Source organism: Scylla paramamosain, chromosome 43, assembly GCF_035594125.1.
Source record: "Scylla paramamosain isolate STU-SP2022 chromosome 43, ASM3559412v1, whole genome shotgun sequence".
NCBI classification, from domain to species: Eukaryota; Metazoa; Arthropoda; class Malacostraca; order Decapoda; family Portunidae; genus Scylla; species Scylla paramamosain.
The window spans coordinates 5,779,684-5,793,711 of NC_087193.1; the positions used below are offsets into that span (position 1 = coordinate 5,779,684).

At 39.8% G+C, this 14,028-nt stretch overlaps 2 protein-coding genes across 3 annotated transcripts in view; one reads left to right on the top strand and one right to left on the bottom strand.

Annotated features, from left to right (window-relative positions):
- The window catches only part of LOC135093412 (uncharacterized), a 1,194-nt gene extending 1,002 nt beyond the window's left edge, over positions 1-192 (top strand). The window contains exon 3 of the mRNA XM_063992693.1: positions 1-192. This exon is cut by the window's left edge and continues 319 nt beyond it. The gene's annotated coding sequence lies outside the window, so the exon portion shown is untranslated.
- Positions 1-9,917, bottom strand: part of LOC135093407 (probable ATP-dependent DNA helicase HFM1) — a 289,819-nt gene extending 279,902 nt beyond the window's left edge. For both annotated transcript variants that reach the window (XR_010263340.1, XM_063992681.1), the window contains exons 1-15: positions 9,854-9,917; positions 9,484-9,517; positions 7,565-7,664; positions 5,851-6,287; positions 5,192-5,274; positions 4,844-4,927; positions 4,610-4,747; positions 4,249-4,382; positions 3,546-3,644; positions 3,185-3,303; positions 2,786-2,872; positions 2,478-2,628; positions 2,220-2,355; positions 1,803-1,922; positions 968-1,143 (exon numbers count right to left, since the gene is read on the bottom strand). Coding sequence is in view for 1 of the 2 variants with exons in the window: in XM_063992681.1 (XP_063848751.1) it covers positions 968-1,143; positions 1,803-1,922; positions 2,220-2,355; positions 2,478-2,628; positions 2,786-2,872; positions 3,185-3,303; positions 3,546-3,644; positions 4,249-4,382; positions 4,610-4,747; positions 4,844-4,927; positions 5,192-5,274; positions 5,851-6,287; positions 7,565-7,664; positions 9,484-9,497 (1,878 nt within the window). In the remaining variant the exon portion in view is untranslated. The remainder of the gene's footprint in view (positions 1-967; positions 1,144-1,802; positions 1,923-2,219; positions 2,356-2,477; positions 2,629-2,785; positions 2,873-3,184; positions 3,304-3,545; positions 3,645-4,248; positions 4,383-4,609; positions 4,748-4,843; positions 4,928-5,191; positions 5,275-5,850; positions 6,288-7,564; positions 7,665-9,483; positions 9,518-9,853) is intronic.
- Positions 9,918-14,028: the final 4,111 nt, after the last annotated feature.

The window sequence follows — 14,028 nt, forward strand, 5'->3', positions numbered from 1 at the left end:
CGCTCATATTCTTATCCCCGCCTTCGCCCCCCCCCCCCGCCCCAGTTCCATTAACATGCGAACATCGATGAATGTCTCCTTGTTCTCCATCATCTATCGTCTTGCTTCACGGCAAAGGCCACTACCGCCTCGCTATTATTATCAAATGTAGTGATCCACGATCTTAGCAATAAAACATGCAGCTTTTATTTATACGCGCGTGTCTCTGCCTCAAACTCAAGAAGAACAAATGGAGCAGAATGTAAGTGACAAGCTAACTGTGTATCCGGGTGCATCTCCTTTCCTAAAACACAAATCACACACACACACACACGCACACTCACACACTGAATCCGTCCTGTTTTCGTGTAAGAATAATGTAGTGTCTAGTCACAAGTAACAACATATAACAGACCACCATTGATATACAGTTAAGCATTTCATGGCGGAATTAACATGAGAAAAAATCAAAGCATCGTTACCTGACAAAAACCATCGCCGCCAGAGCTACACTTGCGCATCTTTCCCATCAAAAGATTCGCCCCTTCCGCCGCGGCAAATTACTGCGGCAAATTAGCATCTCCCCTCCATGTTTTCCTCGCGTGCCGGTGGGGAAAGATGCACGCCAAGACCAACTATTCTGCCACGTGACATAGTTTCCTAATGTAAGCACGGCGAGATCCCGCGACAGAAGGAAGATGGAAAGAACACAATCATTTGTATCTCTCTCTCTCTCTCTCTCTCTCTCTCTCTCTCTCTCTCTCCATAAAACTTCCCTTCCTCTTCCCCTTCAGCCTCCCCCTCTATAATCACGACAACCAGTGGTTTTATTTCCTGCCTCTTACACTGTACATTCTCACCTGAGGCAGTACAATAAGTGAAACCAGACATAATCCCACAGTGACAAGCTGAGACCATCATGCCTCGAAACAAGCCTACACAAAAAGGTGCTGTTCTTGTTGACAAAAGACACAAATTATATCTTTACCTTATGTTTGTTCTTGGTCATGATGACAGCAGTAGCATGGGTATCAAACTGAGGCCTTCCAGCACGGCCTGTCATCTGAAGGAGTTGGGCAGAGGAATATTCTTCATAGGCTCCCCCTACATACTGTGTGGTGGACTTGACAACAACTAGATGTGCTGGCAGGTTAACTCCCATTGCTGCACGTGAGAGAAAATGCTTTGTCATAATACAAACAGAAACCAAACAGAAGTAGGGATGGTACTGCAGCAGTGGTGAAGATGAAAACCTAGAATGGTAATTGTAAAGATAGGAGCATGACTTCAAGAAGATGTCATTATCTCATGTAAAAGGACCCAAAAAAAAATTAAAGGCACTTCAGAAAGACAGTGAATCATAAATAACAAAAATCTATGGACACCATGTATAGAATATGCTACCTCATGACCAGTCTTACTTTGGTTAATGTTTCAGTGCCTGCTACCTATATCCTGCCATGGCATTACACACACTATGTCAGTTATCTGCTTTGAAGTGCATGACTCACACAGATTGTTATGTAGTGACTAGCAGGAGGAAACAGAATCACCAGAAATTTATCTAAACAGAGTAAGAAAGCCATGTGCTGATCAGGAGTACAAATGCTCCAAAATTATCTTGAGACATGACGATTATTATGGTCCCAATGTCTAAGGCACTGTCCTTCTTTTCTCCTGTTCAGGAGTTTAATCCTCAGTCCCAGCAAAAGCTTTTCATGGCTAAAGATTTAGCCTGCCTTCAGATCAGTTTCTCTGTTCCTATGAATGGCCCAAGGGAGGCATTATGGTTGCCTTTCTACCACACATACACACACACTAACCTAAAGTACTAGTAGCCACAAGGACAGGCAGCTGACCGGCAATGAACAGCTCCTCCACATGTCGTCTGTCCCCCATCACCAGCCCAGCATGGTGGAAGCCAACACCATACATAACACACTCTGCACCAAAAGGAAAGTATGACTTAAAAATAGACCACACAATGTCACAGAATCATTGCCAAAGGCTTCTACACTAGGTAGCTGAGTATTTCAAATCCAGACATTCACTGGAGTAAGATATGACTAAGCAGCAAGGTGGAGTACTGTTTTAAATAATTCATACTATACAATCCAGCAACTAATAACAATCTCCATCATTGCTCTCATTTATATAGTATTCTGCTTGCCAATTAAATTTACATTGACCTTTACAGCCAGCTGCTTCCTACTCCTTCCATGTAAGTAGTATATAAGTACCTCTGAGCTTGTTGTCCCTCAATCCATTAGCAACAGTGGTAAGAAGCTGCTTGTGTGCTGCATCTCGTATGAGCCGTGCCTCCTTGGCCAGGGTAGTGGCAGAGGACTGAGCTGCCTTTCTTGTTGATACAAACACCTGCAACAACCATAGTTTAGTGTTCTGATGCTGAAGTTCTGGGCTGAGATTTTCAGGAGGCTGAAGCAAAGTAATAAGGAGAGAAAAAGGAAAAATGGATGGAGAGAAAATATTAAACTTACTAGTGTGGGTTTATTTTCACTGTAGTTGGTAATAACACCAGAAAGTCGGTAGTTGAGTGAGAGGTCAAAGCGGAAATCTGTCCAGTTGTCCCGGCAGTCATATCCCAGTACCACACGTCGCAGCTTGACAGGCCGCAGACTCTCCTCCAACCTAAAAGCACATGGCAACAAGATGCATTGTATCAAGATACTGATTTCTAATGGAGAATAAAATGTTCTTGATACCTACTTGGGGTTCTTTATGATTCAGTAACAACAATTTCCTGAAAACAAGAGTTAAAGCACAACAGAAAAATGCATCGTCTTACTTGTGAAAGACTGCAGGAGTGGGATCATCTGAGAGCCAGGCAGCCACATCCTCAGCATTAGGAATTGTCGCTGACACTGCCACAAACCTTGGAGTTGCAGAATATGTGTTTGAAAAATACAAAATAACCTGTCATTTATATATAAATATTAATGTTGAACATGTTACATGTACAATGATTTATGTTACAAGCACTATAAATTAAACATCTTTAGCCTTGCGGTAACTCACCAAAAATTACAGTAGTACATGTAGTAGTACATCACAATCCTAACATGGTAGTAATAAATAGTAATGACATAAATACTTAGTGAATGCAATGCAGGTATAAATCCTGACTAAGAGTGGTGTAGTAATGACAGCAATGGTAGTAACTGGTAGTTTATGGCACACAACCCACCTGAGCCTGGGTGATGCAGCCAAGTTTCCATGTGTGGGCCTGGTAGCACGGATGGTCTTCATGCGGGACACCACAGCCTCCAGGGTTGGCCCACGCCCCTCATCATTCAGCACGTGCACCTGCATGACACCATCACAATCAACATGAAACATAGCACATACTCTGATGTCAATGAGAAGGATACTTATGATAACTATGCTGTACATATTGTACATAATAATAATGTTTTCACTTACATGCCTAATCTAGATGGCCACTAACAATATTTTGTACACACAAATTGTAACACACAAGAAGATGAATAACAATTTCTGTATGTAATACTTTAGTTCTAATTTATGTTTGGATATGTGAGCCTTACTTCATCAATGAGGAGGAGGGACACTGCCTGCATGAGGGAGGCATGGTCCCTCCAGCGGCGGGTGAGAAAGTCCCATTTCTCTGGTGTGGTCAATATCACCTGACAAAGCAAAAGATGAATATAGTAATGCTGGCTGACATTAACATGGCAGATGTGACAAATATAATAAAGATCTTAAACAGCAGTTCACTTCACTTCATTTCACAACCTTATACCTGACTGCCAGTATTGGTTCTGTTAGAGCTATTCGGCAGGTGATCTGGCCCTCCTGACTGAATCTTGGTTATTCTCTTTTAGAAATTTTGTGAAAGTTTTGCTATTGCCCTCGACATATCAAATGCACAAAACTTTAATTTCCAGACTACCCTCCTATGGGTTCTATCCTTCTATGTAACTTTATCTCAAATTTTCCTTCTGAATGCTACTGTGATAGATGACCTCCATTCTTTTAAATCTATCAACTGTGGTGTTCCTCAGGATTCTCTCTTGTAACAATGCTTTCTTCTTTCTGTCATCCCCCATTCTGTCCACCTCCCTTATACAACAATTAACCATTAAGAATCTATAGTTACTTAACCACTATGCAGATAAGCAATACAGGACACACGTCTAACAGAGTGAAACATTGCAATAACTTAAAGAAACCGAGAACCAAAGGATATATATATATATATATATATATAATAATAATGTACAAACACACCTGTGAGTTTTTGATGACAGTAATGTCATCATGTTCAGTGTCACCAGTGATCTCAGCACACGTAAGATTGAGGGGTGCCAGTCGCTGTCGCCAATCCAAGTACCTCTCTGTCACCAGTGCCTTCATGGGTGCCACTGATCACATGCAAGAACAACACCATTCACTAAAGAATGTCATAGAAAATCAGATGATAATGGCATGAACGAAATATATTCATGAAAAATGAAGTGCATCAGAAAAGCCAAACCATACTAATCTCTGCAATCCCTATACATATATGATGAGAAGACCTTCTTACTAAGCATGAGAGACAAGATAAATCTAGCCCATAGAGTATAGCAGTGTGATCCCTAATACACACTGTACACCACCCTGGCTGGCTGGGGTGGATGATCACTGGGAGGACAACTGTCTCGAGTTATGAGGAGCCGCACCAGAGCCAGCTCCATCACCACAGTCTTTCCTGAACCTGTGGGAGCTGACACCACCACTGAGCGATCTGAGGAGGCAGGAAACTTCATGAACTTCCCTGTTATGCATTTCAAACACTTTACTGACACTCACAAAAATAGAAAGGTGAAAACCAAGTTCTTACCAGACTCAAACACATCTGGAAACACTGTAGACTGGACAATGTTAAAGAAGGGAAACTGGGAGAAGAGGGACCTGTACTGGGCAGCTAACCATATTGTTAAGAAAAATGAGACAGAAAACTTGCTGGAAATCAATATCTAGTATGGAAATATGTACCTGAAAGTCTAAAAAATTTAGAAAATGATCACATGCACCTAATTCATCACTTCTTACAATTTTCACTCATTGACATTTAAGCATCCCTTCCCAACATATATCCCTCCCTTACACTCATCTTCATCCCCCATCCACCTCCTCCTACATTGCTCCTTTATCCCTCTCCCCCTCCAGAAGTCAGTAAAAAGGATACGTATGTCTGCCACAGGCCTTAGCATGCCACCACCTGAAGCATTTCTCTGCTGGTTTCCAGCAGCAGAAGCCTCCCTGCCACTGCTGCAAAAGGATGCAAAAAACTAAGAGAAAATTTTTCAAATACGTACATTCTCCTCAAAATCATCTTCACACCTGTAATATCAACAAAAAACTTTTGCAAAATTTAACATACAACATTAAGAACTAATATCTTCAATGGAAGACTGTCAATTTTTCATATTACACATGGCTGAAGTTTAATTAATATTTCAAATATGTTCTCATCTTGTGGTCAAATTGTTATCTGGAAGATCCCTAGTATACAGTATACAGATAATGACTCTGTAATGGTTCCCTTTGGTTTCTTCAAAGCAAGAATAAGAAATTGGTCTGAAGCTGTGATAAATCTTTATCCATGAGAGGCCACATCCAGGGAATGAACACCTGACCAGAAGAACAAAATACAAAGCCTTAGATGTCAGGCCCATTATAATCATCAGGTCCCAAGACCATACATTCTCTGGTGTCTCTGTATCCCTTTTACAGTTCAAATTGCAATATTGTTCTGCAATTATTTCATCCATCTTAACTACTTACCTATCTTTGTAATGTACATAATTTACAACTCCACATACTCTCACTATGTGAGTTTTATACCTGTTAAGACAAGATGCTGAAGTTAGCTGGACTGGAAAACGGCCTCTCTGTAATCGGTGACCCTGCATAGTGTGACTCACAGCCTGCTGTTGGCGACTCTGAGAGGCTCTTGTGTAAATCTGGTGATCTCGAGTGGCCTGATGATGCATAACATGACCTGGGTGGACTTGGTGACCCTGAGTACCAAGCCCCCCTTCCTGGTAAGCCTGCTCCTCTTGATCATCAGCATTGCTCATCTGGTCCTGATGGTAGAAGTGACCCTCTGTTTGGTGATCCCGAGTGAGGTTATGGTTTTGAGTGTAGCAGTCACGTTGACGACTTTGTGATGCATGGCTGAGCCGCTGATCCAAATTGTTCTCCTTGTATGCCTGGTGGTGCTCCAAGGCTACATAGTGGGTCTTGGGCATCTGCCAGGGCTGTGGAGCCTTTGACCACACCTGAGGACACAGGAAAATTTTTGCTGGGGTGGCTTGGAAAATGCATGCAACCAAAAAAATTAATAGATAGGGATTTTTTTTTTTCTGCAGTGAAATTGTAAAAGGCTAAAAAGGATAAAGAGAAGGAGGAGGAGGAGGAGAAGGAAAGTAGACACATGGTCATCTAACAATTATGGCAATCTCAGTGACACATAAAGACAAACCTACAAGCTATAACAGAAACTGCAATAAGTTGCAATACTCATGGCAGCCCCTGTATAAAACATATCTATCCACTTCCACCAATCATCCACATCTATAAATATCTACCACGCAACCTGATTACATACTGAGTCTATTTCATTCATCCACCACTTTGACAAATTTCTTCCTATCTTTTTTTTTTTTTTATCTAACCATCGAGCTTTTTTTTTTAATCACCCTTCTTATATTCCTTACACCACTTAAACACTTCTATCAAATCTGTTAATCTACACTTCTCTGAGGAACTTAAATTCAGAAGCTCCAGTCTCCTTTTGGAAGTAATATATTTATCATCCCTTCTCCTTAATAATGACTAATCTTTCCTGTACAATATGCGCAACATAACTTACTTGAATGATCAGCGCCAAATATGCCTTTAACATTACTTCATGACTTCTACTCCCAACACTTATGGAGGTTAATTCTAAGGCATAGTTTGCTCTATTTCAGGCCTTTATTGATAGTTTTTTTTTTTTCTGATGGAGATCAGCAGAGCTCATTACCGACATTTTTTTTTTTCACCCTCTAATCTTACGTCCTTTATAATATACCTATCATATAGACTAACTGTCTCTCTACGTAAACAGAAGACCACGCTAGAGTACCTACCTATGAGTACTCCAGACCACGCCAGCCGTCACGGGACGTCACACGCGTGCTCCAACAAACTCTTTATAAAGCACGTGTCTGTGGGTTTCGCTGTGGAGTGACTCACGTGCAACGATACTTGAATACATTTTCCGTTTACAATATTCAGGTATGTATCCAATGAGTGTAAATGACACCAATGTGACTCTCAAATGCAATGTATGAGTGTTTGTTATATTCAGCAGCGTTACATGAGTCACCCCACAGCGAGGCAGACACATGATCACAAGGCGTGTGTTCGAACATGTGTGACAGCCAGCGAGGGCGTGTCTGAACCTCCACCTCATCCCGGGCAAGGCCCAATGAATATTCACTGGGCCTTGATACCGGGTGGGATAGAAATTGCGGCTTACGAGTGTACAAATGTTGAAAATGTGTCACCTCACCTGAGTGAGAGGGAGCTGCGATAGCACCTGTGATGGCAGCTGCGAGGGGCTGTCATCCTCCTCAGGCGGGGGCGCCACTTCGAAGGGAACCTCAAAGGTACTTTGGGGAGAAGAGATCAGTTTTCAGCTTCAGTATCACAAAGCAAATATAACAACAAACAAAAATAAATAAATAAAATATGAAACATGATTTTTCTAAAACTATATTTGTTACCGCCACCAGTGAAGCTGGCGGTTATGGAAGTGTTACGGAAGTAATGATGGAAGAACAAACAAATGTATCCTACATAACATGTTCTGTATTATGTGTTCTGTATTATGAGACTTGGTGTGAACTAGTGTAATAAGTTAGTAGTATCTTAAGCTCCGGTGTTGAAGGTTAAGTAAATGGGAGAGAGCATAGAGATTAAGGGAACTAAATTCATTAGAGTAGTTAATTGTAGTAGTGAAGTTGTGTGAGAAGGACTAGCTGTGGAGAGCTTAGCTGTAGAGAGGTAGTGAGGGTCGTGTTTACGTGATAAAGTTGATGACATGGCGCGAAGGGTAGATAAGACACAGAGGGATCTCCATAGAGGAATGAGTCACCCAGGAACTATTGCTGACCTAAGGGTAAGACGGGCAGGCGTGAGGCGCCGAGGACCAGCAGGAACGAACTCAACGAAGCCCGGAGGGACAGATTCCTTTGTACCGCCACCGAGTGAGGGTGTGAATACTCCAGGAAAGAACGGACCTCTACAGTATAGACTATAGACAAAGGTGTTGCTTGGTGACAGGCCTCCTTAAGACCCCAAACACGTGAGTTCCGCATCTGTATTACGAGGGGTTGATTGCCCTAATTAGCATAATGCATAAATTAGTGATACGTTGCGTTGATACAGTATGTAACAGTTAGTAGTGCCACGCATGTCTTATGTTTATTATGTATGTCTTCAGCTTTGACCGAATGCAATAAACGATTCGCGTCACCGTGTGGGTATAAAATCCTTCAGCTGCCTCCGGGCAGCAACAATATTAGAACATAAGAACAAAAGAAATAAGGGAAGCTGCAAGAAGCTATCAGGCTTACACGTGGCAGTCCCTGTATGAAATATACCTGCATATTTCCATGTATTATCTCCATCCATAAACCTGTCTAATCTTCTCTTAAAGCTCTCTAATGTCCTAGCACTAACAACATGATTACTGAGTCCGTTCCACTCACCTACCACTCTATTTGGGAAACAATTTTTTTCCTATCTCCTTCCTAAACCTAAATTTTTCAAGCTTTCAACCCTGGTTGCTGATCCTAAGAATTTTGCTTACATCCCCCTTGTTATAACCCTTATACCACTTAAATACTTCTATCAGGTCCGCTCTTAACCTACGTCTCTCTAAAGAATGTAAATTTAACAACTTCAATCTCGCCTCGTAAGGAATACTCCTCATCCCCTGTATCCTTTTAGTCATTCTCCTCTGTACTGATTCTAATAGACCTATATCTTTCCTGTAATGTGGGGACCAGAACTGCATAGTGTAGTCTAGATGTGGTCTGACCAGCGCCAAGTATAAATTTAATTTTACTTCCGGCCTTCTACTTTTAACACTCCTAAAAATTAATCCTAGTACCCTATTTGCCCTGTTTCTGGCCTCTATGCATTGTTTTCCTAGACGGAGTTCAGAGCTAACTATAACTCCTAAATCCTTCTCGTACCCTGTACTTACCAGAGTTTGGCGGTTTAATGTGTAACTACTGTGTGGGTTTCCTCTACCTACGTTAAGTACTTTGCATTTATTTAAGTACTCTGCATTTATTGATATTAAATTGCAATATTAATAATTCCTTCCACTTATCACCCGAGAGAGAGAGAGAGAGAGAGAGAGAGAGAGAGAGAGAGAGAGAGAATTTTACATGGTAACTAAACAAAAGGTGGATCTTTTACCTGTCTGTCTCCATGTTCAGGTTGCTCCAGCAATCTATGAAGGCAGGAAGAAATGTGTGCCGGTATATTACATTAGCCATTGTAATTAGACAGTTGAAAGACATTAGCCATTGCAAAGGCATAAAAATATGAAACAATATCAAACATTAAAGATATTGGGCGTAAAAAAATATAAGCAAAATATGATAAAATAATAAATGATAAACCTTAAGTAAATGTAATATTTAAAAAAAAATAGCAATTACTATAAATACCAAAGCAATGCATAATTCATATCATGCTACGTATTGTCATTAAATCAATGGATATAATATATACAGCGGTGGGAGCGATCACCCCACAATTCGCCAGTGACAAGCAGTGGGCTGACCTATGGCGGAGAAATTTGCCGCGCGTGCTACCTCCTTACCCGCCAAGTGCCGTCTGACCTTGGCACCGCAGCATGGCTGATGGTTCTGTTGTTCCCTTTGAATCCTTTATAAATTAAGCGTGATAATTACGTCAAACTGCATTTAGATATATCCATATATCCTGCATCGTTGTTATTTGATTACAACATTTTATTAAATTATTAAATGTAATTAAAAAATAATAAATAATTTAGTAAATTTACTAACGGTCATGTGTTGATGTTACCGAATTAATAATATGCAAATGAATCTCTCATATATAATTTTATCATTCTACTGGCAAGAACAACATAACTAATAATGCGTGGAATCATTCTCCCACAGGCAGGGCAGCAGTGGTTTGAATAATTATTGTCCTCGCTACATATGCCGCCATTCGCAAATTTGTAGGCAAGTTTCCGCAACCCGGTGGTGGTCAGTAGAAACGTAAAATATACATACCAGGTTCTCTATCATAACATGCTGTCCTTGGGCAGTAGGACACCTATTACATGAAAATAATAATAATAATAATAATAATAATAATAATAATAATAATAATAATAATAATAATAATAATAATAATAATAATAATAATAAATAAATAAATAAATAAATAAATAAATAAATAAATAAATAAATAAATAAATAAATGAATGAATAAATGAATAAATAAATTGAGGAAAATGGCTAACGTGAAACTTGATGCAGTGCAATGTATGAGCAACAAAATCATTAATTACTGTAAGCTGTCGCTATCCATGGCCATCTTTCATGCCACACGTCACAAGGCTCAGTTCAAAATTAGTACACGGACATGGTAACGCAAGCCAGTTACGTATTTCAAGTTTTATTGGGGGAGGTTATGCGTGATATGAATCCAATTGTATGGGTTTTAAGTACCAAGCTAACAATTGATTACGTGGCATTACGGGCATAGCATCAGATACAGAGGTTTATGTATAAAAGTCACCATCAAAGTCAAAATAAAAACAGAACACTATAATACTTACCTAGACTTCTAATTTATGATAAATATTTGGGAGCACACACATCAAAGTCTTCAGTGAAGTACTTGAGAACGTGTTACCTCCTGATAACACTTCATTAACATCCTGATCAGATCAGCTGCAAATACCCACGAAAGTATATTTTCTGTATTCTGTTACACCAGCAAACCATTACTGATTTTCTAGCTTACTTGTGAAGACCTGTGGTATTATATCGGATTTAAATTTTGTAACAGGAATTCATTCATAAGCAGGCATGGGCTACTCTCTCAAATATTTTGCAGTAAACATAATGGTAAATTCAGCATTGTAAGTTTTCCTTGTTACATTCTCCTTCTTACTGACTCCTTCCAGAGAATTGCAAATTTTTTGGAACAATTCTCCAAAGCTTCTATTTGGCACATTAATGAATCTTAGTTTATCATTCTTGATGCAGCCATGGCAAATCCAGAGCCACAGTCAATGGTTACTTGGCTTGGGCTTGCCATACTGTTGGTGGTGTTCATGCTGCACTGGGGCTACCTAACTTTCTTCTCCAGTGTCTGTTGCATCCTTTTCCACATTGTTGCAACAGAGGCTCCAAGAAGAAAGTCAACCAGTTCATCCACACAAACACCACCACCAACACAAGCCACATTACCAACAACTAAAATCCAGGAAGCTGCAATGGCTTTACCACACACAACCCCAGCTAAGGACTACATCCCATCAACATGGCAAACAGAAGCTACAGGAAACTTGCCAGACTTATGGTACTCCAGGAGACCATAAGAAAGAGCAGACTTGCGATATTGAATGAACCATCACTTTCAACAAAATATGGAACTAGACATTTGATGCACACACACCACCTGTCTGGCTACCTGAGCATTCCTCACATCAGGTTTTTATGATGGTCTACCTTCTCAGCCTATACAATGAAACTATATTTATAGTGAAGGGAGAATTAAAGCTGATCCACTCAGATTTTGGTGATTACTGATAACATTACCAGTTCAGCCACCAGTGATCACCAAGGCACAAGGGGGTGTTTTGTCACTTCAAATTTGTGAATTAGTTTCACAAGGTAGGCATCAAGCATCATCAGTCCAATCAGCTGACTTATTATTGTGATGTCCTTCTTTAGTGCATTATAGAAACGCTGAGAAATTAATCTGAGACAATATACATTCTTTGTCATAAAAGGCCGAGGATTAAACCCCTGCCATGAAGACGTGAAGCACAGCAGTAAAGTGCCTCAGATATCAAGACCATAACAATCATCCACCCTGGGCCATTTTTGGGACCTCTTTACCTTCAGTCACTACATTATAATTCGTCATCCGAGTGCTTCCTCTGGGTCTGTCATCCGCCATGAGAAACCCAACAAGTGACTAATCCAGGTGAGTAAATTACATCAACTTCATGTCAAATAATCTGTTATTCTCAGTGATACCTTTGCACAGTCAACATAAATTCATGAGCACAGCATTAAAGCACTTTCGTCGAGTAACAATCAATTGCACAGGAAAACAATTTGTGGTTACGGTAAGTTTCCGGGAGATCTGATCCTTGAAGCTGCAATATTCAAGCAATTCCACTGCATATAAGCATGAGTTATACATAGCTTTCTTAGTGCTGGACATAGCTGCCATTAAAATCATGGATATACACACAGTAAAAATGATCACAAATTATCATACTGCTTACCATACTGCCCTGTTTCTTACCATAAAACTGAAAACAATAACATTCAAACTTAACTACATAGACAGAGAAGCTATATCTTATAAGCAATCTTTGGTAGTTAATGGAAGTGACAGTTATGGGATAAGGTAACACTGACAGGTCATTCTTACACCCCCTTAACACCACTGCACCACCCACACCATGCCACAAAGATCTGCCCATCACACCCCATGGAACTTTAAGCTGCTGCGCACCACACAAGGAGGGAGATCTATCTATTGGTCCATCATCATGACTTGGAAGACACTTCACCTTCAAAAAATACATAGCAGGTATGAGTATACATAACAAAAATCTTACGTGTACTTACACACAGACACTCACAGACGCACCTTTACCATAACATACATGCGTACAGCACAAAAAGCACTAAAAGGCTGGTTTGTAAGTCAGCTGCACTACAGGATGGCTGCAATCTTAGCAGGTCTGCTGTAAAAATATCACACTTCAAAATGCCTCAAAGAAAGTATATGTATGTGTTGATAGGAATTTTATTTTACTTTTGTTACGTTTCCAATTCCTTCATTGATGAAAACTTTAGATATCTCCACAGTGACCTGAGAAGATTGCATCACCTTTCAAGAATGTGACAAGCAGCAAATTAAAAAGCATTTACTTAGTCCACTCTGTAAATATGTCACAGGGTAGCAAAGTAACTCTGCAGAAGCTAACACAACAAAAAAAGACAACTTTCATCAAACTCACAATAACACACATACACATATTACAGAGCTGCACTACACTTCTTTAACCTTCACATCTCTTCAGGCACTGACCACACAGGCTATTTTGCATCAACTACCTGGAAATTACCTAGGTTAAAAGAAAAATCAGATCATTCGTAACAAATAATCTCAAGGCCTGGCTGTTGTTATGCTTATCTTCATTCTCCCTTCAACATGCTCACCTTCTTTCCATCAAGCATAAGTAATGGCTCTTTGATTCAATATGTTTTAAGTACACTTCCTATTTATCTATGGAAACTATAAACTGACACAGCAGTATGTCATGAAGTAAAGCTTTCACAATGACTGCATGACAAGCTCCACAACTACCTTCCCAGTGATAAGATTATGGAATGGTATAAAACTCATGGGTATGTATGTAAATAAGTACTCAAGGCACATGACCAGTCAATTCTTTAAGTCTTTACAATTTGCTCAAAGAGAAACATACACTGACACTTCATACTGAACTCCTGATAATCTGAAGTACATATGAATTATTATTGATCTTGTAAACAAGATAGTTTTACATTCCTCTTCTCACAATTTGATTAATTATTCTATTCACAGAGACACTTCAATATGTATCCCTGGTACATATTTAGAATATTATCACTCAAACTGAAGGATTCACCTTCTTAGGCACAAATCCAATGTCTTACAATAATTATAAAAATAGCATTACTTTTACAT